Source organism: Ursus maritimus, unplaced genomic scaffold (genome assembly GCF_017311325.1).
Source record: "Ursus maritimus isolate PB19 unplaced genomic scaffold, ASM1731132v1 scaffold_25, whole genome shotgun sequence".
Classification (NCBI taxonomy): domain Eukaryota; kingdom Metazoa; phylum Chordata; class Mammalia; order Carnivora; family Ursidae; genus Ursus; species Ursus maritimus.
The window spans coordinates 3,022,201-3,044,206 of NW_024425008.1; the positions used below are offsets into that span (position 1 = coordinate 3,022,201).

The window sequence follows — 22,006 nt, forward strand, 5'->3', positions numbered from 1 at the left end:
CCCTTCTAGCAGGAAGCCCGCCCAGGAATCTGTGACCACATTCGTTTTTAAGTTACGTAGACCATTCAGCGGTGGATAGGAAACTGAGGGTGTACAAGCCAGTTCTTACACATTAAGTATTTGGGGTTTGGAGGTTTAGGGGGGTTTTTGGTCCATCCTTGGTCCAGTGCAGGTCATAATTAACACTAGGAAAAGAATGACTGATGTCCAAAATGTAATGACCATGTAAATTATGGTCCTATTTATGATTTAAGGTGACTCTCTGAGGAATCAAGCATTTGATCGAGAAGGCAAACCAAAGTCGCATTCTCATCTTGAGTGGAAAACTGCCTCTGAAAGTCGGCCCTCGTATTTATGTGATAGCCAGTCCCAGGAAAACTCCCCACTGGTTGATCTGTCCCCTGCCCTTGGCACAGGGCCTATGTCCTTCTGTGTAACACGAAGGGATCAGTCTCTGCTCATCCATCCACTTGGTTCTGAGTAACGGGAGGCAGGCAGGGCATTTCCTGGAGAACTCCTGTAGCGTGTTTGTTTTTGTGACTCTTGCAGGAAGATTAGGTAACTAAGTTTTCTGCGAAGTATTCCCCCACTCTTACCTCTGAGATCTCTATGACGACGCTCCTGGGTCAAAGACTCCGTGACATTAAAACGCCAGTTCTCCCCAAATTAACATGATCTCAATCAGAATCCCAGCATACTTTTTTTTTTTAATAACATACAGATTCTGAAATTCATATGGCAACACAAAGGACCCAGAGTAGCCAAAACAACTTTGAAAAAGAATAAAACTGGAAGACTAATACTACCCAATTCTAGTACTTATTATAGATTTCTATGGATTAATTGAATCCCCTCCCCATTTCTTTTTTTTTTTTTAAGATTTTATTTATTTATTTGACAGAGACAGCCAGCGAGAGAGGGAGCACAAGCAGGGGGAGTGGGAGAGGAAGAAGCAGCTTCCCAGTAGACGAGCCTGATGTGGGGCTCGATCCCATAACGCCGGGATCACGCCCTGAACCGAAGGCAGACGCTTAACGACTGCGCCACCCAGGCACCCCCCCTCCCCATTTCAACCCAGCTAGATGAAGATATTTATAGTGCACTCTCTTAGCTATAATATTTGATACAATAGACTCTCCTGAATTTGAAAAATGTTGGAGTCCTATATTCCTGAAATTCTCAAAAACGCTGTTAAAGAGAAAATTACCTAGATGCAGGAGAAATTTATATGCACAATTTGGAGACCAAATTACATAAGAAGTTACAGCTAAAAATTAAAGTGAATATTTTCGGTGCCCTTTAATTTTATCTTCGGCTAATTTTATTTTTCCAAAATAATTCCACATTTCTTTGAAATGACTTGAACATTGGCCAGAACGGGACACGTGTGAGAGGTAAATGGCAGTATCACCCCAGAGGAGGGGAGGAAGTGGGATGCAGTTGGTTGGAATTGTGTGGAGAAATTCCATTATGTATTGACCTGTCAGAACCATAATTTGCATTCTTTTGCGGGGGGGGGGACTTGTCTAACTCTACATAGAACATCCAAAGAAAAGTACTAAATTTCACGTGAATGACATTTATACCAGAGACGTTTAAAATGTTTACAATTCTCGTTTCTAACAGTCGGTCGGGAGAAAAGCAGTGTCAGCCGTGCACGTAAGGAAGCTGTAGAGACGGCAGGTGGGAAGTGAAGGTACCCCTTACGCAATGCATAGCGTGTGTTTAAGGCTTGTGTGCTTAGGACAGGACTTGACAAATTCTGTGTACATGAAGTATTTTCCCTTTTCTCCCTGTCATTGCAGCTGGTGATGGTAAAGACAAATCTGGTCCCTCGAGACATGTGGGTTAGCTGTGTCCTCAGCCGCACAGTGAAAACATGCACGGTTATGTTCACCCGAGCCCTCATGTTCTGCTCCCACTTACTGTATAAACTTAAGCCTCTTAGATCTGCCGACATGCGGCAGACAGAGGCCGTGCCTCACGCTGCACCTGCTCGCTGCGTCTGCCCGTTGCCCGCACGCCCCCTCCACCCAGGCTGTCCATTCGGGGTGACCGTCTGCATGCCCTCCCATCCTTCCCCGCCTGCTGTCTCTCTGATCTTTCTCCTCTTGTGGTTCGTGAAACTCACGCCCTGCTCTACACACCGATCTGAGATGCCCACACAGAAAGGCCCAGACATGTCCAGCACACTTTCTGTCCTTCCAGACGCTCCCGGGGTCGTGTGTGTTCTCCCTGTTTGCACTTACGGGTTCCAGTTCCACGGTTTCAACTGTGGCCTTTTTCTGCTAAAGTGTTTCTTCTCTTTAGAATGCCTGTTTCAGCAGGGATGAAATGTTTCGAGTCTATAAAAGTCTAGGTTTTGTTTGGCTTCGCTTTGCTTTGTTTTCAGGGTAGAATTTTGCCTCTTGAGTTCCTCGTGGGCCGAAAGCAAACCCGCTTCAGCACTGTGCCCTGCGCAGCCCCCCGACGGGGGTGCTTCTCCCAAAGCCACCTTACACTAATTTTCAGGGGAAAAAAGCCAGACTCCCACCTTTACCATATGTGTATGTTCATATTCACATCACATTTCTAGAAATATTCCTAAAACTTCACAGAAGGCTCATTCTAAACCTTGGTGTTACTGCCGTTTCCACAGATAAATTTGCAAAGAACCCCAAGAAATATTAACTCTGCAAAAATGTGAACTTTTCATGTCTGACTTCTGCGGGTTCTAGATCGTTTTTAAAAGCCAGGGAAAGTGTACTTTATGCTGAGGTCAGATTTCCAGAAACTATGAGAGGTGGTTGTGGTTTTTGTCCTTTTGTTGTCAGATGATTGACTTAAAACGAACTTTCTCTGCTAAGACGTTTATTCACCACCACAGAAGTCATTACGCTCTCTTTAGAGTCTGTCTTCTTTTTGATGGAGACGCCAAGCAGAAAGGCTCAGTTCTGTCTAAAGTTTATAACTAATTGGCAGTCTTCTGGTGTATACGTGTGTTTAGATGATTTCCATGGCTTGTTTTGTTTCAGAAATACTGGTATTAATGCAGTGGCCCTACCTCAAAACTGACTGACTCGTTTAACTGTTATTAATGGAAATGGGTGCCTTTGGTGTAAATTCCCCGTATCAGCACCCCCACCCCACTTTCTTTGCAGACACAGTTCTCTAAATCCTCATGCAAAACTAGGACTGGTTCTTAAAAAATTTTTTTAAGTAAAACCACAATGTCCTAAACTTCAGGAAGAGAATGTTGTGGAGAAAGGGAGTCTTTTATTTCTTATTCTCAATATTAGGAAATTTTATGTAAATAATTAAGTACAGTTTTTCTGAGTGCTAGAGGGTTTGTTCCCCAAAGGGACCCACTTAATGCCTCCTACTTTAAGGACCTTTTTTTCAAATTCAATAGTAATTTTAGACCTTTTCTTGACTTTAAATCCAGTTTTAATGTGGTTTTCGTTCATTTTTTTATTTCCCTCCAAAGGAAATTTCCCCGTTTGGAAAGTCTTCTGTAATGGACAGAGCCATAAAGATGCCTTTAGGAACATCTTACATAATGGGGTTTTGCTATTGATGACATTTCCTAAAATCTACAAAAATAGAGGCACTGAGTACTCTGTACAGAACTACACTTTTCAGGAGCCCAAATCACCGGTGTGGCGCACACAGCCCTTCACAGTAGCCATTAGATCATTGCTCCAGCCGAATCTGTTTGGGGGCAGTGGCCTCTGCGCGCACCGCAGAGTTCCTCGGGCAGCCTTAGAATGTGGGTGCTGGGCACCCGGCTCCCGGCTGCCCTTTGCGGACGTGAGCTCACCCCCCAATGGCTTCGTTGTAGCAACGCCACTGCCTTTGTGATTCCAGGCACAGAAAGACCTGAAGAAGGACCGGCCTGTCGTGCGCCGCAAGTCCGAGCTGCCTCAGGACCTCCACACCAAGAACGCCTTGGAGGCTCACTGCAGAGCTGACGAGCTGGTCTCCCAGGACGGGCGCTAGCCCCCCGGAGGACCGCGTCGGGCTGGGGATGCCTGTTCTTTCCTGGATTCTGTAGAAAATACATCCTTTCTGTGCCATACCAATCAGTTACACTCAGAGTCAGAGCTTTCTTCGACCCCGTTCTGTAGGCAATAATGCACTTGCTGCCTCAGCTCGAGATTAGGAGTTCAAACAATGGTGGCTTCTCAGATCTGTTGGCAGAGCCGAGGGCCGCCGGCCGCGTCCCCGGCGAGTGGGCTCAGCCCCGGCACAGCCCCCGTAAGACTGCTTCCCAAAATCAGAGCTAAGGAGAGCACCCTGGTCACCATCTTCATGTTCCACCCAACCGGAATTCGTGATCATTTAAAATAAGTGGTTCTATGATAAGATCAATGTTCTTCAAATCAAAGGAACACTTTTAAAAAGTATTACATATTTTTGAAGACTTTACAAACCTTTCCCATTGTTTCTCTGTGATTGTTACGCCCGTAGCTTCTCTCTCTCTCCTCCTTTCTCTCTCCTTTTTCCTTTCTTTTTATCCCATTGAGATGATTCTTTGCTGTCCTTGTTCTAACATACCTTACTGGGAAAAGTGACATGACAATCCGCCGCTGTGTTTTCCGATGGTATCTCTTTCCTTTGATTAGTGACATCTGTGCCGTGTCACTTCTTTTGTGTATAGCTAAAGCCATATTTCCAAGCCTGGGGTCCAGCACCAGGGACCCCAGCAGTTAAGCTCATAGGAGAAACTTATTTTAAAGAGAGCTTTCTCTGTCTACCTTGACCGGAATTAGAATTTTAAAATGATGTGTCCCATTTTTTGTTTGTTTGTTTGCAGACTTTTTTTTCTCTAAACATTGTTGCCCTTTCACAAGGCTCTTGAATGAATAAAGCTGTCATCTCTGAGAATCCATTTTCTACATTTTATAGAAGGTTAGAACGAGATCATCTTCAGTCGGGCCGCATCTTGGCCCGACGAGAGCTGCAGCTTCCTCTGGGCATAAAGTAACAAAAATGCCACGGTCCGTGCGGGGCGCTGGCCTGATGTCCCCTTGCCGCCGGGTCGTGGTCCCCAGACCCCAGCGGGCGGCGGCGGCGTGAGGGCTTACCGTGAACCGGGTCCAGGTGAATAGAGCACACATTATAAACACCTCATGAGGAAAATACAGCGTCTAAGTTCCCATCGGTCTTCAAATGCTGCTATTAGATTTCACGGACCTCCTTGCATGTGTCGAGCTTTTTGTTTGGGATGGAATAGCACGAGGAGAAAACCCTTCACACTTAGTGCTTCGTCTGCTCTGTATTTCTCTCAGGGTGGCCCGTGTTTTGACTTACTTATCCCGCTTGAGAGCTATTTGAGATGCGTCCTGCTGTTCTAAACAAGTGACTCTAGTTTCTTTTGTCTCTGGCATAAGATTATATTAAGTTCATGTTAAATGTCTTGCAGAAAAAGATAAAACGTGGCTTCTTTTAGGATCTGTATTAGGTCTTGGGTGTCCACGGAAACATTGTGGAAAGCAGGCACGGTTCCCCGCGCAGCCGTGGTGCCTGCTGCCCCCGGTGTCACTGACGTCCACCCACGATGTTGATTTCCTTGTGTCCCTGGAGGAAGATCATGGGGGGGGGGGGGGTTCTGGGTTAGGAGCTGAGTACTAACTAAAAAGATTGCCCCAGCTGAAAGTGGGAAAGGCCACTTTGTGAGAAGAAACACTTCCTGAGAAACTTGACAAGTTATCTATCCATTTTACCATTATGAAATTTATAATTTAAAAAAAGTTTAGATGCCTTCTCCTTTTGAGGGAAAAAGGGTGCTTTTTATTGTATAAAGCAGCGTCTTATGTATTTTGATATACCATTGTTTGAACTACCGTCTTTAGCTGATAGATTCTCAAATACCCTTGATTTTGGATGTTCAGTATGTGTGTGAGAGAGGGTTCTGGGAAGACTCTCTTCGGCCCTAGGTAAAAAGCAGAATACCCGTGATTTGGGTGATTGTATAAAGCTCAACCTGTAAGAACACCTCTTTGTCTAGGCTTTATTTCTGCTCTTTATTGAAGACAAACATTCACCAAAAGGGGGGGGCAGTTTTGAAAGAGACTAATTTTCTTTGACAAGACTATTATTTAATATTTTGGCCTATTAAAGTTTTCCTAGTTAGTACTCAGATCCCCTGTGCTAATTGTTCAACTTATATATTATTATATAGATACACTGTTTATTCTGTACCAAACTGATTTCAAAAGTACGACATTGAAAATAAACCGGTGACTGTTTTTCTTCATAAAGTTCTGCGTTCGGCATCTTGACTCTTTCCGAAATGTACCTGTACATCAGAAATGTCACTATTCCGAGTGTCTTTTTAGTGTGGCTTTAGTATGGCTTCCTTTTAATATTGTACATACGTTGTATCTTTGTTTTATGGTAATAAGTAATAAAAATGTAGACTTCATATTTTGTACAAAATGTCCTATGTACAGAATAAAAAACGTTCATAGAAACAGCAAAAATAGGTAAGTGGCACAATTATTTTTCTTTAGAAGATATCTGTAACTTTACGCTTTAGTGAAATGTTAAGTACCTACATATTTTTTAACATTTTGTAATTCAAAACTTTCTGTTCTGACATTGTTTATGAAGAGAAAACTTCATACACGTGCCATTTAATATGCTCTTTTATCCAATTTTAAAAAAAGAAAAAACCTCTAAAAATGGTGTATTATATGGACTAAATAAAGAACATGTGAATTTTATTGCTCATCATGAAACTAAATTTAGCCACGGTGTCGGGCCAGCTGGGCCTGGCAGTTAGCAGGCTTCCCTTCGGGCGAGGGCAGCCACGCCAGGGACACCGTCTGGGAGATGGGGAGCGGAGGCCCCGGCCCAGCTTCCCCAGCTCATTCCGTGAGCTCGTGGCTCACCTCCCTCAGGGAAAAAAGTAGAGGTGCCTTTCTCCACCCCCCTCTCATCTTTGAGGAGGCAAATGTGAGTCAGAGCACAATTTATAGAAATGAAATTATTTGACCCCAAATCGTGATGTTTAAAATAATTCTTGAAAAGAAATTAATGTCTTGCAAACAGTAAGAATCGGTGGGAATCGATCTGGGGTCTCTGCCGGCCACCCCCCTTCTTCATGGGGAACCTCAGCCTCACTGATGCTGGGAGTCAACAAAGTAGGCTGAGAATCAGGTACGTCCTCGAGTCCCTGCCACCCACCACCCACCTCCGTGGCCGCGCTGGGTCGACCTTCCAGCAGGCACACGGTGACCTGTGCACCTCCGTTCCCTTCTCTGTCAGAGGGTCTCGTGATGCCTCTGACACGCGTAAATACAGGAGACATTGCTCTGGAGCTGGGGCGTGTGGAGGGGGCCGAGCCCATGGTAAGTCTGTGGGGAAGTTTGGAGAGCCACACATACCCCACTTCCACCCAGGGGCAGGTGTGCTGGTCAGAGGACACCCTAAACGTGGTGCAGCTAGGAACTGGCTGTGTCCTCGGACCAGGCACCCCTCACCTCCCGTCTTGGAATCGGAGAAGCCGCCGTGGCCAGTAGCATCCGTGAGAGAACTCGGGGTGGACGCATACCACGAGGTCAGCTTCACGCCACTCCTGTTTTCGGGCTAGCAGGTGGAACCCACTCCGTGTCTCCTTCCAGGAGAATCAGCACCTTACGCCAGGAGCTGCTGGAGGCCGTGTTTGTTGACTTTATTCTCATGACCCACCAAAGTATCTGCCGCTGTGACCCTCCTTGACAGGTGAGGACAGGCGCACTCAGAGGTCGAGTCGCTGGCCCGAGGTCACAAAGTACTGAGTGGAGCCAGGTTTCAGCCCACACGGCGTCACCTCGGAGTCCCTCCCCTTACCACTGTGTTACACTGGAGGGACACCTGGGTCATGCAAGGTCAGAGGTGCAGGGGAGGGGGTGGCCACGAACACATGGGAGGGCTTCTGACCATGCACTTGACTTCTAGAACCGGAGGAACCCAGAAACCATCCAGTCCCGTGGCCTTCACATACACTTCAGAAGCTCCTGTTCTTACATAAGGTTTGTGATATTTTAACTACTTAAAAAAAAAAAAAAAAAAACCTCAAATGTGTTCTACCAACTTTCAGCCCTTTGGAGACCACCAGCTCATTAGCTTCTGTCCTCGGTAACTTCATCATGTTACTGTGTGAACCCGTAAATGTGCCAGAACTTCAGCTCTTCTTTGTTTAATATATGTGGTTTTACAGAAGATATCATTTCTGGGCGGGGGAGTAGATTCCATGATCCAAAAGTTTGAAATACACTAAGATTAACTTTTTTAGAGAAGGAAATGGGAGGAGTAGAGACAGAGCAGTGCACCCAGATGGTTCGCGGCTGAGCGTTTTCCCGCTCTGGCCTGCAATCTCCTGTCTCTGCTTTTTACAAAAGTATTACGTAAACTCCACAGCACTTTGCGGGAGTGGAGGAAAGAATCTCTAATTCATCTTTTTTTTTTTAAGATTTTATTTATTTGAGAGAGAGAATGAGCAGTGGGGATGGGCAGAGGGGGAGAGAGAGAAAAAGAAGCAGACTCTCCGTTGAGCAGGGAGCCCAATGTGGGGCTCAATCCCAGTACCAGGATCATGACCTGAGCTGAAGGCAGATGCTTCACCGACTGAGCCCCCCAGGCGCCCCTCTAGTTCTTCTTTCTTCTGATCACACCCAGTTCAGGGGAAACGTGGCCTGGTTTACTCCTGTGGGGCTTTTAGAAACAGCTCAGTAAATTTAAGCTGGAGCTGAACTCAGCTTTGTGGTTTATGTTACAGGATGATGCATAACTGATTACTAGTCAATCCCAAGAGTTCTCTGACCCATCTTTTTTTTTTTCCAGTTTTATTGAGATGCAGTTGGCCTGCAGCTCTGTGTCAGTCTCGGGGCACCGCATAATGACTCACATACGGTATTGTGAGATGACCACAGTAAGTTTAGTTAACCTCCACCTCCGCGCTTAGTGACCCCAACGAAAACCTCCTAGGTTCCTGTAGTAAGAACAGCCAGTAAGAGACACTTGGGTGAACTCTCCATCGTGCCGGGGCAGGAGCAGCGAGCAGTGGAGGAGTGGGCATCTCTGCTGCGGGAAGCCCACGGAGCTCCCAGCAGCCCCTGGAATCAGGCCCGTTCAGGAATCCCTTTTATGCAGCGGGTCTGGGCCCCGGAGGCATCTGATAGAAGTGCTGGGTCTCTGCCTGTCTCCCTCCCACACACACACATCCCGGCCCGCTCACACCAGCACCATGCACAGAGTCGGGATGTGGATTCCCGGGGACACTGGGTGGACCTGGGCACTAAAGCGAACACTGAGGGGTCAGCCTAAGGTTCCCTGTCCGCCTCGCTCAGGTGCGGTCACCTCATTAGCACCTTCATTACCATCTCCAAAATGCATCTTCTAGAAATCTGCCTCAAGTTAAGTGTAGATTTAAGGGCACCTTCTAGCCAGTAACTGCCCCTTTCCTTTGGGATTTTCTCCTGGAGCCCCACGTGCCAACACAAGGCAGGTGAGCGGAGCATCAAGGAACCTGTTGACCACGCGCTTACGGAGAGCGTGTTTCGACCTTACTGAGAATGGGCTCCTGCGTCGTGAAGTCAGCCCAGCGTGAGCGTGCTGCTGAGGCTTGGAGACCGGAGCAGGCTCAGCTCCCGGACAGCGATGGATCCTGAGGCCGGGGCCTCTCGCAAACCAGAATGTTAGGCACCACTGAGCCCACAAAACCCAGGCTGACCCCCAAGGCCACATTCATTGGCTGCTCTTGAGCTGAAAAGCAAATAACGTCTAATAAGTCCGACCATTTGATGAATTGTTTTCTTCGGTTCAGTGTTGTCAAAATCCAGATGATTCTGTGGTGAAAGTGTTTGCTAGGAGAGCCAGAGGTTGCTTCCTACAGAACTGTGTCCTCACGAGTTTCAAAAAGACCAGCATAAAAAGCCTGCCACGTGGAGTGCCACGTGAGTGAAGCCCGAGCACGCAAGCAGGTCAGGGTCAACAGCACGGAAGGCAGAGGAACAGGCTTACCGGAACCTGCGGGGGGCCTGGTGGCGCAGAGAGTGACGGCCGAAGGGCTGCATTCACACTGGGGATGTCCCCGAGACCACCATGGGTGCAGTAACTCCCTGGAAGGACCCAGAAGGAAGCAAAACTACCGTACTCCTGGTCACCTTTTATGACCGCCAAGGACACAGGTTAAGGTCAGCAGGAGGAAAAGCCGCGTCGGGCAGGGCCGGCCAGGAGAGGCTGGGCTCAGAGCCCGCTCGTCCTCTCCTGGAGGTCACTCCTGCTCTGCATGCGTGGGCCAAACCAGGGAAGGGCCCGGGCGCCTGGCTGTCCAGGGCTTCAGGGGGGCCAGTCACACTTAACGTGGGATTCCAAAGGCTGGGCTGACCCTGTGCAGCCCACAACCACACTGCAGATCTCATTGTTACCGTGGACTGGCCGGCGTGGCCCAAGAGCCCCAGGGAGACAAGATCCTCGTCTGGCAGGACTTTCCCAGGGCTTTGGGGCAGCCCGCTGGGAGCTGGGGCAGTGGCCAAGCCTCTCCTGGGGCTGGGTGAGCCCTTCCCAGCGCCGTGGTCCTCAGAGACAGGGAGCTAGAAGCACGGAGAGGCTCGCTCACGGCCAAGGCCACGGCCAACAAGGGCACAGCCAGGAGCCGGCACTCCCTCCGGGGCCTCTGACTCAGCTCTCCCCACGGCGCCGCCATGGGCAGCCAGCCGGAGGGGGGCCTTCTGGCTCCGGCCCAAGACCGGCTTTCCGATTAAGCCGTTGGAGAAGGTGGAGGATTCCGGAGACAAGGCTACCAACCCGCCGATAGGAACAGAACAGACCCTAGAGTATATGGGCCGCGCTCAGCAGCTCTGGGGGGAAACCACTGCGTCCCTCGAAGTGGCTAAGAGGTGACTTGTATTCAACGTCAAAATTAAAGACAGGAAACATACCTCAGCTTCAGACACCGTCATGGCTCCCCTGGCACCGGGTACCTAGCAACATCAGAGCCCAGGAAGGTCTCCAGAGGGCAGGAATCTCAGGCAAAAAAACTTCACTCATTCCTTCCTTCCTTCATTCATTCACAGCATAATGAACACCATGGGCCCCCTGCCCAAATTAAAATGTAGTCAATTAACAGTAACGAATGTCCTTTCTTACTAGCGTTTTCTCCAGCCTGGAGATTGGCACGACTTCAGGTGCCAGCAGGCACGTCATCGGTGAGGAGACCCAGGGCCGTGGAGGCTCAGGCCACATAGAGCCGAGCCCAGACAGAACCCGCGTCTCCCAGGGACCCGGTCTCCCCCTGAGTGACGCTGGGACCAGTGTCAGATTTCTGTTGACCAGGCTTGGGTCCCCACCACCAGTCTGCACACTAGTGCTGAGCACGACAGAGTGCCGCCACGTCCTCATCGAGGCGTGAGAGATGGCCAGCGGAGCCAGTCCCTCAGAAAATGAACGGCATTAAAGTATTATTGTCCTTTACCGGACGTGCTGTTCCTCCACTTTGGGCACCATACCCTCATGACGTGGCAAACGCAAATAGCCGTTTCTTTTGTAATTCCACACTAGAAAACAGTTGGCAACACTGTGTCCCCCTACCCGCCCCCGAAGGTGTTAACCGTATGACAATAGTGATCTGCCTCCTGACCTATGAAATCCAGAATTCTAGAAACCCTGGTCTGCTTCGAAGCCCTTGCTTTACAGAAAATGAAGTAGACTCAGAGAAAGCAAGCCCCTAACTAGTGAGTGCTACAACCCAGCGGGTTGGATGTGGGGTTTTCTTGAGGACCTTTTTTAAGATTTTATTTATTTGAGGGGGTGAGAGCACGAACGGGGAGGGGAAGAGGGAGAGAGAGACTCTCAAGCAGACTCCCTGCTGAGCACGGAGCTGGACGCGGGGCTCGATCTCACAACCCTGAGATCATGACCTGAGCCGAAATCAAGAGTTGGATGCTCAACCGACTGAGACCCCGGGGCGCCCCGGGTTGGACGTGTCTAATAGGAACTCAGAGTTGTGTGTTCATGCTGCCTGCCGCTGCATTCTTTCTAGGTTGTGGTTTGTTTGGGTTTTTTACTGTCTCTAGGAATTGCATATTCGAAAGATTTATTTGAGATAGATAGTGAACCTCTTTGGGGAACATTTTTACTCAGTAAAAATTCAGATATTTCCTGAATAGAAAAATTTTCCCCGTCAGAAAACCTAAGTTTCTCAGAACACTTGGAAAAAGTCTTTGGAATCGTCTTCAGTCTGTTGTACAGGATGGGCCAGAAATGCTCAGTCATCAGTAGCCACACATTTTCGATCTTTTATAAAAAAAGTGCCCATATTTTCCACCAGTTGACCTTATAAAACTTCGAGTACAAAAAAAAAAAAAAAAAAAATCAAAATCAAATCCAGCCTCCCAGAGTGAAGATTTGACCTAAAAGAGGACAGAAGTATTCCAATCAACAGACATCTGGGCCTGTGGACACCGGGTCCTCAGGGTGCCTGGGATGGTCTGGACACCCGTGGCACCCAGGGTCAGTGCCGGCAGCACCGGCCGGCCCGCCAGCCCCGCCCAGCCCCGCCAGCCCCGCCCTACAGCTGTCTTCATCTGGTGGTGGCGCAGCCCCACACCCACGGCCCAGCCAGAAACCCAGCCTGGAGTCTCCCCTCCGCCAGGACGCAGCTCTCTACTTGCCCGCCCCAGCTTTGCTCCCACACTTCCCTCGATGGCCTTCTCTCTGGAGCATCTCAAAACAGTGATCACGTCACCCTCTTGTTTAAAACCCAGGAGTGGCTTTACATGGCACTTAAATGAAGCCTGAACTCCTTCCCACGGGCTCCAGGATCTCTCTGATCTGCCTGCTGCCAACATCTGCAGCTGCCTCTGACCCACGTCCCCCATGTTCCTACACTGGCCTCCCTTTCTCAGCTCTTTCCCACCTCAGGGCCTTTGCACAGGCCATCATTGCCCACCCTATCCCCAGAGAAGCATGGCTGACTTCCTTCTGTCCTGCATGTGTAAACGTCAGTGTTTTCTCTTGAGAGAGGCCTTCTCTGACCACCCTGTCAGAATTGGGAACTTCCCATTTTCTTCCAAGCCCTGATACAATCTGTAATTATATTTGTTCCTTAGTTAAGTGCCTCCACCAGCAGACAGGGACCTCGGCTGCTTTTTTACTGTGTCCGCAGTGCTCAGCTCCATCCCCACACAACAGGGTCCTTTGCTCACTGGGTTAAGTGGGTGAGGGTGCACTGGGCTGGGGGACACACCAGGGACTGAGTGTGCCTGCGGCAGGAAGAGCCCAACGTTGGGGGGGGAGAAGGATACTTGCTCGTTGCCTGTTCAACACGATGGTGCTGACGAACAACACAGACATCTTTGCTTCTGCGTAACCAGGACAGCCCAACAAACCAGGCTCAGCCATGAGTGTCACAACAGGGAGTGGGCAGGGCTAGGGAGGGGCATCCCAGGGGCTCCCCCCATGAAAGGGAAGGATGTTCCAAGCAAAGGGATGCATACAAAGATCCAGGGATGGGGGAGGCATGCAGTGATGCTGGAGCTAGGCTGTCACCAGACTGACCAGGGAGAGTGGCCATGAAATGAGGCTGCAGCTTTCTGCAGGGCTGGGCCATGAAGCCCACCCATCCTTTTAAGGAATTTGGGCTTCAGCCTGTAGACAGTGAGAAGGTATGAAAGAATTCTACACAGGGGACAGTGAAGTCCCTGAAGTGGAATGTCAGCTGGGGGTGGGGGTCTCAGGTGGGAGAACAAGGAGTGGCTCGGAGGCACCGAACCCCCTATGGGTGTGAAGTCCCCGCTGCTGCTTGGCCTGGGGTGTCTGGGCCGGCGCTAAGCATTGCCAAGACCAAGTGAGGCCCCCGAGTGCTGGACACATGGCCGTGCTAAGACACTGGGCTGCAGTAACCGTGGGAGAGACTCAGGAGCCAGGACAAGAGTACCAAGAGTCACCTTGTACTGAGGACGGGTGGTGGCCGGACACCATGCGTGGCATTGACACGTGTTCTCTCTGTCAATCTTCGCACCGAAGGCAGGCAGCCAGGGCTGTGGCCACCCAGACCCTACTCTTCTCTATCACCCACCACTGCCAACAGGATGCTTCACGGGCCTTGGGCAGGAACACAGGGAAGGGAAGCACGGCCATCTTAGGTTTTTTAATTTGGCAGCTGAAGGCTGGTGGTCCCCTTCAACAGAATGCATCTGATTCATTCACCCAAAAAATGTCTTCTTTTTGAGCAAGAGGCCATCCTCAAGCACATCGCCACACTGCAGAAAAGACTGGATTGAAGAGATCATTGAATACAGTATGAGAGCATATTGGGGGTGGGGGGCATCTAGCCCAGCCTGCCTGGGGCCAGGGGCTCCCAGAGGGATGCATTTCCTAATCTGATCTAACAACAAGTCCCTGGGCCAGGGGAGAGGCCCCCTCACAGTAAGAACGCATGGGGCAGAGCAAAGGGAACACGCGACCCCATGGGCTGGCAGGACATCTGTGCCTCGGGGCCTGTCCACCATGGAAACTGGGTGTGAAGTTCCAGGCAGGGCAGAGTGGAGCCTGAGACAGGAGGTGTGCAGGGCCTTCAGTGTGTGGTCACCTGGCTGTAGGCGTGGCCGAGGCATGGTCATGCCATCGACATGAGTGTTTACCGCACACCTACAGTGTAGCCAGCACTGTGCTCCTGGAACTTATTTCCTGGTGGGGAAAGGCAGACAAGAAGAAAGTATCGCTAGTAGAAGAGCTATATAGTCACATGTAGGGCCACCCACCTCTGATGGAGGTCGGGTGGCCTCCCTGAGGGTGGGATGTCTAAGGTGTGATCTGGATGGAAAGGAGCCAGGCTTGGGAAACTGGGGGCTGGGGATGGAGTGTGTGCTGGCAGTGGAGACGGGTGCAAGTCCAACAAGAACCCATGTCTGGCTGCCCAAAGAGAGTCCTAGGAAGGGAGGGGACACCTTCTGGTGTGTTTGCTGAGTGGTCACAGACCTAGACAGCAGCCCACCCAGCTTACACCTGGGTCAAGGCTCAAGACCTCGAAAACAGGCCCAGGTGGCTTCAGCTGATCTCATGTGTTAAACACAATGGAGCAACATTTTCAAGATTCCCAAGGAAATACGAGACAAGGATGGCTGTTTGGGTTTTTTTGTTTCTGTTTTTGTTTTTATCCAGTGAAACTGCTGATTGGCTTTAAAGGGCACAGAAAAAAATAATTACAAGGATGCAAGAGCTCCTTCCCATGAGACCTTCCTGACGTGACCAGAGCTGAAGGTAGCTGCTTAACCGACTGAGCCACCAGAAGCCCCTAAACTCTAGTCTTTAAACCAGAGAACACTCCTTTTCAAGTTCACCTGCAACATTTATGAAAACTGATCACATACTAAGCCACAAAAATCTGAAATTCCAAACATAACATAACAGCACTCTGATTACCATATGACAAAACTGGAAATTAAGAATAATATTTCTTCAAAGGTCTTTCCACATAGAAGTTTTTAAGCCACTAAGTAACTCTAAGATCAAGAGAGAAATGTAAATTCGATGCAGCATTTCTAAAAAAAAAAAAAAAATAGTACTGAAACTATGACATATCAGAATCTATGGGATGCAGCCAACATTGTGCTCAGATGTAAATTCATAGCATTCAAAATCCATATCAAAAATTTTTAAATAACTTAAACATCCAACATAAAAACCTGCGAAAAGGGGCACATGGGTGGCTCAGTTGGTTCAAGTGTCCAACTCTTGATATCAGCTCAGATCATGATCTCAGCGTCATGAGGTCAAGCCCCGTGTTGGGCTGTGCATTCATCAAGGAGTCTGCTTCCCTCCCTCTCCCCCTGCCCCTGCCCTTTCTCTCTCTCTAAAATATATCTTTTTTAAAAAAACGTTAAGTGGGGTGCGTAGGTGGCTCAGTAGGTTAAAGCGTCTGCCTTCACCTCAAGTCATGATCCCAGGGTCCTGGGATCAAGCCCTGCATGGGGCTCTCTGCTCAACTGGAGCCTGCTTCTCCCTCTCCCTCTCTCTGCCTGCCTCTCTGCCTCCTTGTGCTCTCTTTCACTCTCTCTCTGTCAAATAAATAAAATCTTCTTGAAAAATTTTTAAAGCTGCAAAAGAACAGCAAGGTAATATTTTTAAAAGCAGAAAGTAAAAGGATGTCCAACATCATTAGTTATTAGGAAAATGGAAATTGAAATCATAACCTACTGCTACACAGCAACAGGTGAATGCACTCATGCACTCATGTAAGTAAAATATAACTAAAAACCTAACAATATCAAATGTTTAGAGGATGGAGCAACAGGGGATCGCTCACTCATTGCTGGTGGGAATGCAAAATGGTGTGCCCACTTTGGAAATCAATTTTCTAGTTTCTTTCAGAATTAAACATACACTTTCCGCTTTCCATATGACCCCGTTATTCCACTTATAAGCCTTCCTAAATACCAGAAAGAAGTGTTTACCGAATAGACTTGAAAACATATTTCTTTAAGTCTTATATCAGAATGTTCATAGCAGCTTTGCTTTTTTTTTTTTTTTCTTTTAAGGAGGCCCCATGCCCAGCGTGGAGCCCCAAGTGGGGCTTGAACTCACAACCCTGAGATCGGGACCTGAGCTGAGACCCAAGAGTCAGATGCTCAACCAACTGAGCCACCCAGGTGCCCTGATTTACTTTTAATTGCCAAAAATTGAAACACAAAATACCCATCAAGTGTGAATGGATAAACAAGTTGGTTATTATATATATATACACACACACACACACAATAAAATAAGTAATTAATAAACAATTAAAAATCGAAAGGACCACTGATACATTCAATGTAGATCAATCTCCAAAACTTTATTCTAAGTGAAAAAAATTAGATACAAAAGGCCATATGACGTTTGATTCCTTTTTATATGATCTTTAGGGCCAGGGGAGCTCTAGAAATCTGATGAGTGGTTGCCAGGAGCCGGTGTGGAATAGTGACCAAAGAAGGGCACAAGGCAGCTCTTTTGGGGTGATGGGAACTCAGTATCTGAGTTGTAGTGGTGACTACACAGATGTTAGGTCTGTCATGACTCACAGAACAGTGTACTGTGGTGACTACACAGATGTTAGGTCTGTCGTGACTCACAGAACAGTGTACTGTGGTGACTACACAGATGTTAGGTCTGTCGTGACTCACAGAACAGTATACTGTAGAGGTGTGGATCTTGCCATACTTAAACTATATCCCAATAAACCTGCCTTAAGCAAAAAAAGAAAAAATTAAAATAAAAACTAATATTGGGTCCAGTGACCTGATGGTACACCAAGGTTGGTCTGAAAAGAAAAGAGTGTAACAACAACCAAAATATTCTGATCATTCCAAAAGCAATCATTCATTCAGAAAAAGAAATTAATTTTGAGGGGCACCTAGGTGGCTCTGTCGGTGAAGTGTCTGCCTTCAGCTCAGGTCATGATCCCAGAGTCCTGGGATTGAGTCCTGTATCAGGCACCCTGCTCAGCGGGGAGTCTGCTTCTCCCTCTGCCCCTCCCCCTGCTTGTGCTCCCTCCCTCTCTCTCCATCTCAAATAAATAAATAAAATATTTTTTAAAAAATTAATTTTGAAAAGAATTTTTTTTAAAGTAGGAATTAAGACAGAAAAAAGGCAGAAATTTAGTGAAGTTTGAAACCAGAAAAAAAGTAAAACTGATAAATTACTTTTTTAAAAAAATCAACAAATAAATGAATCACTAGCCAGTTTTTCTTAATGGCATGGGTCAACCCCTAAATATCCAAAATAAATAATGACAAAAGAAAAATGACCGTTAATACAGAGGACATTTTTAAAAATCATAAGAGACTACTTTGCACAATAGTTGTAAATAAATTTTAAACCTATTTGAAATGGATAATTTTCTAGGAAAATGTAACCCACACTGACCCCAGACAAGATAGTCTAAACCAGCAGTTACTGAAAAAAAGTTTTTGAACAACTTCCCCTTAATAAAAGATCTGTACTGTATTAATCAAGGTTTTCCAGGGATACAGAACCAATAGGATGAATGGGTGATGGATGGACGGACAGATTTTAAGGAACTGGCTTATGGAGGCTGCAAATCCAAAATCTGCATGGTAGGCTGGCATGCTAGAGATCCAGGAAAGAGCCAGTGCTACCAACTGCTGGCACAATTCCCTCTTGTTTGGGGGAGGTCAGACTTTTGGTCTGTTTAGGCCTTCAACTGATTGGATGAGGCCCACCCACATTATGGTGGGTGGTCTGCTTTACTCAAAGTCCACCAATTTAAATGTTAATCTCATCCAAAAACACCCATACTGAAACATCCAGCATAAGTTTTGACCATATATCTGGTCACCATGGCCCAGCCAAGTTAACATAGAAAATTAACCATCACAAGTCCACCCCATGTCCACGTGGCACCCACATGCTTCTCCTTAATCCATACTTAATCTCCAAACAAGAACAAAAACAAGATCGTAATTCCACACATGATACAGCTGTCCTGCAAACACCCTGCCAGATGTCGGACGTGCTGAAAGAAAGCATTTGTTAAAGAAGAATGTTAAAAGTGCAAGGAGCCAGTTAGTAGGGGCTCTCGATGTTAAAATCGAGAATAATTTGAGCATGACATGTTCTCACGTAACAATTATCCAAGATACATGTTTGGATGAAGCAAGGGAGTTCCAAAACATGGGCTTAGAATCAGATTATGTCCGTACACATATATACACACATATAATATCTTAAAATGTAATATATACCAAATATCATAGACTATATACATATATAATGTAAGTATGTGAAGAAACTAAAGTATTCCAAGGACTTCTATCTTTCTGGAGTATTCTGGAATATTTGCACTGATTTTACAAACAGACATTACCTTTTTCAAAAATCATGTCTAATGCCTCAGTGCAGCATCTGCAAACAGCCGGGTCCCGCTTGCCATTAGGCTGTGATGCTGACTGGTAATGTCCCTTCTCACCACCAGGGGACAGGATGCGGGCCACCGGTGATCTCACCGCCACCGCCCCGCATATGGAATGCCTGCTTAGAGCCTCCACCTGCCCAGCTATTTTTACATAATCCCTTGTCTGATTGTTCTGTAAACTGAACGCTCTGAGCTCCTTGACCTGCACTCCCAGCATCACACATTCTGAAGGACTTTTAATGAAATTAAACTCTGTGGGATGAGAGGAACGAGCACTAACTAGTTGGTTCCATTTCTCCAGACTGCCAGTGACTCTTCAAAGCTGGAAGACGGGAAACACGGAAACAGCGCTTTGGGAGCACCAACAACATGCTGGGCTGTCCCTTTGCGCACAGCGTCTTATGAAATTCTCACACGCTGGTGGTGGTAATCCCCATTTTTCAGATGAGAACACTGAGGTTCTGAGAGATTCCGTGATTCATCCAAACTCACTAGTCAAAGGTAGAGTCAGAATCCAGATGCAGGCCATTGGGGTCCTAAGACCTCGCTTTGCCCTCTATAAAGCCCTCATTGGTCCCCAGATTTATGGACAAAGCAACTAAAACGCAGTATGTTGGCGGCAGTTAGAACTCAGGTGTCCGGGTACGCAGAACATGCCCTTGCTAATGCTCCCTCTGCCTTCAAGTCCGGTGCGTACCCAGTCATGACCACTGCAGAGACCTGAAGGCCTGACCTCTCTCTCTGACTTGCCATATTGTTCAAAATTCAAAAAGAACAACAGTAAAAGAAAGTTTGTTTCCAATCCTCGGTGCCCTCCCCTCACAACACCAGCCAGCCGCCCAGTTCAACTCCCATGAGGCAAACCGTGTCACCAACTTGCGTATTTTTCCAGAAATTATTTTTTTTAAGATTTTATTTATTTATTAGAGATAGAGACAGCCAGCGAGAGAGGGAACACAAGCAGGGGGAGTGGGAGAGGAAGAAGCAGGCTCATAGCGGAGGAGCCTGACGTGGGGCTCGATCCCACAACGCCGGGATCACGCCCTGAGCCGAAGGCAGACGCTTAACCGCTGTGCCACCCAGGCGCCCCGTATTTTTCCAGAAATTATTTTATATGTATATAAGTCAATGCGTATTTTTCTCAGAGTTACAGCGTCCTGACTATGGTATCCCCTAAAACCCAAAGACAGTGTCACCTAGCATTAATATTACTGGTGTCCCCCTTTCAGGCAGAACCTGAGGCCTAGGAATCTGGTGAACTGTCCAAGATCACGCAGCAGTACAATCGAGGGTCTGAATCTAGGGATGGCTCTCTGCCCTGGGCTGGCCTCTGGATCCTGCTCCGCCCTTGCAACCCTGCTCTACCATGTCTCCTTTGTGTATGTATTGCTCTCTTTGCCTCACTCTCTCCAGTCTCCCTTCCTTGCCATGATCTTTCCCTCTCCCCGCTATAATCACATATAAATTCTCATCTGCCTGGAGTGCTGAATTTGTGTCAGAGGTGGACTACAACTTGAAGATGGAGTACAACTCCCACACTTTACAGATGGACAAACTGAGGCCCAGAAAGGCTCCCCGAAGTGTTCAGATTTCTACTCCAGCCTTTGTCCAGCTGTTTCCTTTCCTGCCTGCCCAACTCCCTCCTGCAATGACACGCCTCACATGAACAGCCATCCAGCTCTGGCTTCAGTCAGAGGAATCTTCCAAAAATACTCACCTATCAGTCTGCACTCTGCCCAACAACCCTCCAAGGATCAAAATGCTGGCTTTGCTACCTTCTCTGCTCTCCACCAATGACAAGCTGAATCTTACCCATGATGACCCTTCTGACCTGCTATTCCCTGCTCTCACCCTAACTTGATTAGCTATTTATCCTTCAGTCTCAGATCGTTCCGGTGCCCAATCCAGAGGCGTTCACAGCATCTTTCTCATCTCCACTGCCTCCCCAAACAGACCATGAGTTCCATAGTAACAGTGCCTGGGCCTGTCTTATTCGCCACTGTGTCTCCAGCGTCTGGCGCTGTGCCCCACGCCTGCCCCAGCCAGTTCACAGGCTCCGTGTTTGACAGAAAACTGAAAGAACAAACGGTCCGGCAGAGGAAAGAACGTGATCCCAGCGGCGAGGAGTGCCGTCAAAATTGTGTGCAGGTGATAGCAAGCATTCCTGTGGGACTAGATTAGGGCGTGTGCAGACGGTTATTGGAAGAAATAAGGTTAGGATATTCTCTTCATCTCATAAGCACCTTTGAGCATCTGTGACAGACGCAGTTGGGCTGGGCTGGTGCTGTGAGGAGCCAGTCTTCTGAGAGTTCTCGGCATCGGAGTCTGATGAAAGCCACCCCCAGTCAACAACACAGCCTACCCTGCATGTAATTTGAAGCGGGTCACAGGCCCCAGAAGCCCCGCCAAGGACCATGGCATAAACGTCCCTAGTTCAGCTGGGACGATAAAAATCACGAGTGCTCGGAGCACAAGCCAGGCCATGACGAACGTGAGGAAGGAGCGGGGGCTTCCCAGTACGCCCCGGGGACAAGGTGTCGGAGGCAGGGAAGGGAGAACGGTGGGCGGCCCCTGCGTCCACGTTAAGACATCTATCCCATTCTCCAGAAACGGGACAAATGTGCGGAGGCCACCAAAGGTTCCAGGGAGAGAAGGGGCCTAATCTCGAGGCCGGCTCAGAAAAATGACGCAAGTGGAGAGGGAGGGTCACCCTAAAACGCAAGAGCCCCGCTCCCGCCCGGTGCACTATGGGCGCCGCAAGCCCCAGCCAGACGCCAGATCTCGCGGGCGAGCGAGAATCACGCGGGTAACATGTGAACGGGGAGGGGCAGACAAGGCTTCCCCGCCTCCGAGCAAAGTCCCGCCCCCTTCTGGGAGGGACCAGTCACAAGGCCACCTTCTGGCCGCAGGGATTGGTCCCGGAGATCACGTGACCAAACAAGGCTTTGGGGCACGTGATCGAACCGTCTCTCGGGCACATGACCACGGCGGCGGCGTTCTCGGTTTTCTGTGGCGGTGGGGGACTGGAGACCTAGACCTGGCACCGGAATTGGGGACGGCGGAGCCGGCCACTGCACCGGGCTCAGATAGGCCGGCGGGTCACTTGCTAAAGGAAGAACCCGCCTA

At 48.3% G+C, this 22,006-nt stretch overlaps 1 protein-coding gene across 8 annotated transcripts in view; it reads left to right on the plus strand.

Annotated features, from left to right (window-relative positions):
- The window catches only part of PPP2R5C (protein phosphatase 2 regulatory subunit B'gamma), a 122,652-nt gene extending 115,945 nt beyond the window's left edge, over positions 1 to 6,707 (plus strand). For 6 of the 8 annotated variants that reach the window (XM_040641396.1, XM_040641390.1, XM_040641393.1 and 3 more), the window contains one exon: positions 3,847 to 6,707. In XM_040641396.1, coding sequence (XP_040497330.1) covers positions 3,847 to 3,978 — 132 coding nt within the window. In that variant the 3' untranslated portion in view covers positions 3,979 to 6,707. Of the gene's footprint in view, positions 1 to 1,626; positions 1,697 to 3,846 lie in introns of all 8 variants that reach the window. The other 2 variants (XM_040641392.1, XM_040641391.1) reach the window with 2 other exon arrangements.
- Positions 6,708 to 22,006: the final 15,299 nt, after the last annotated feature.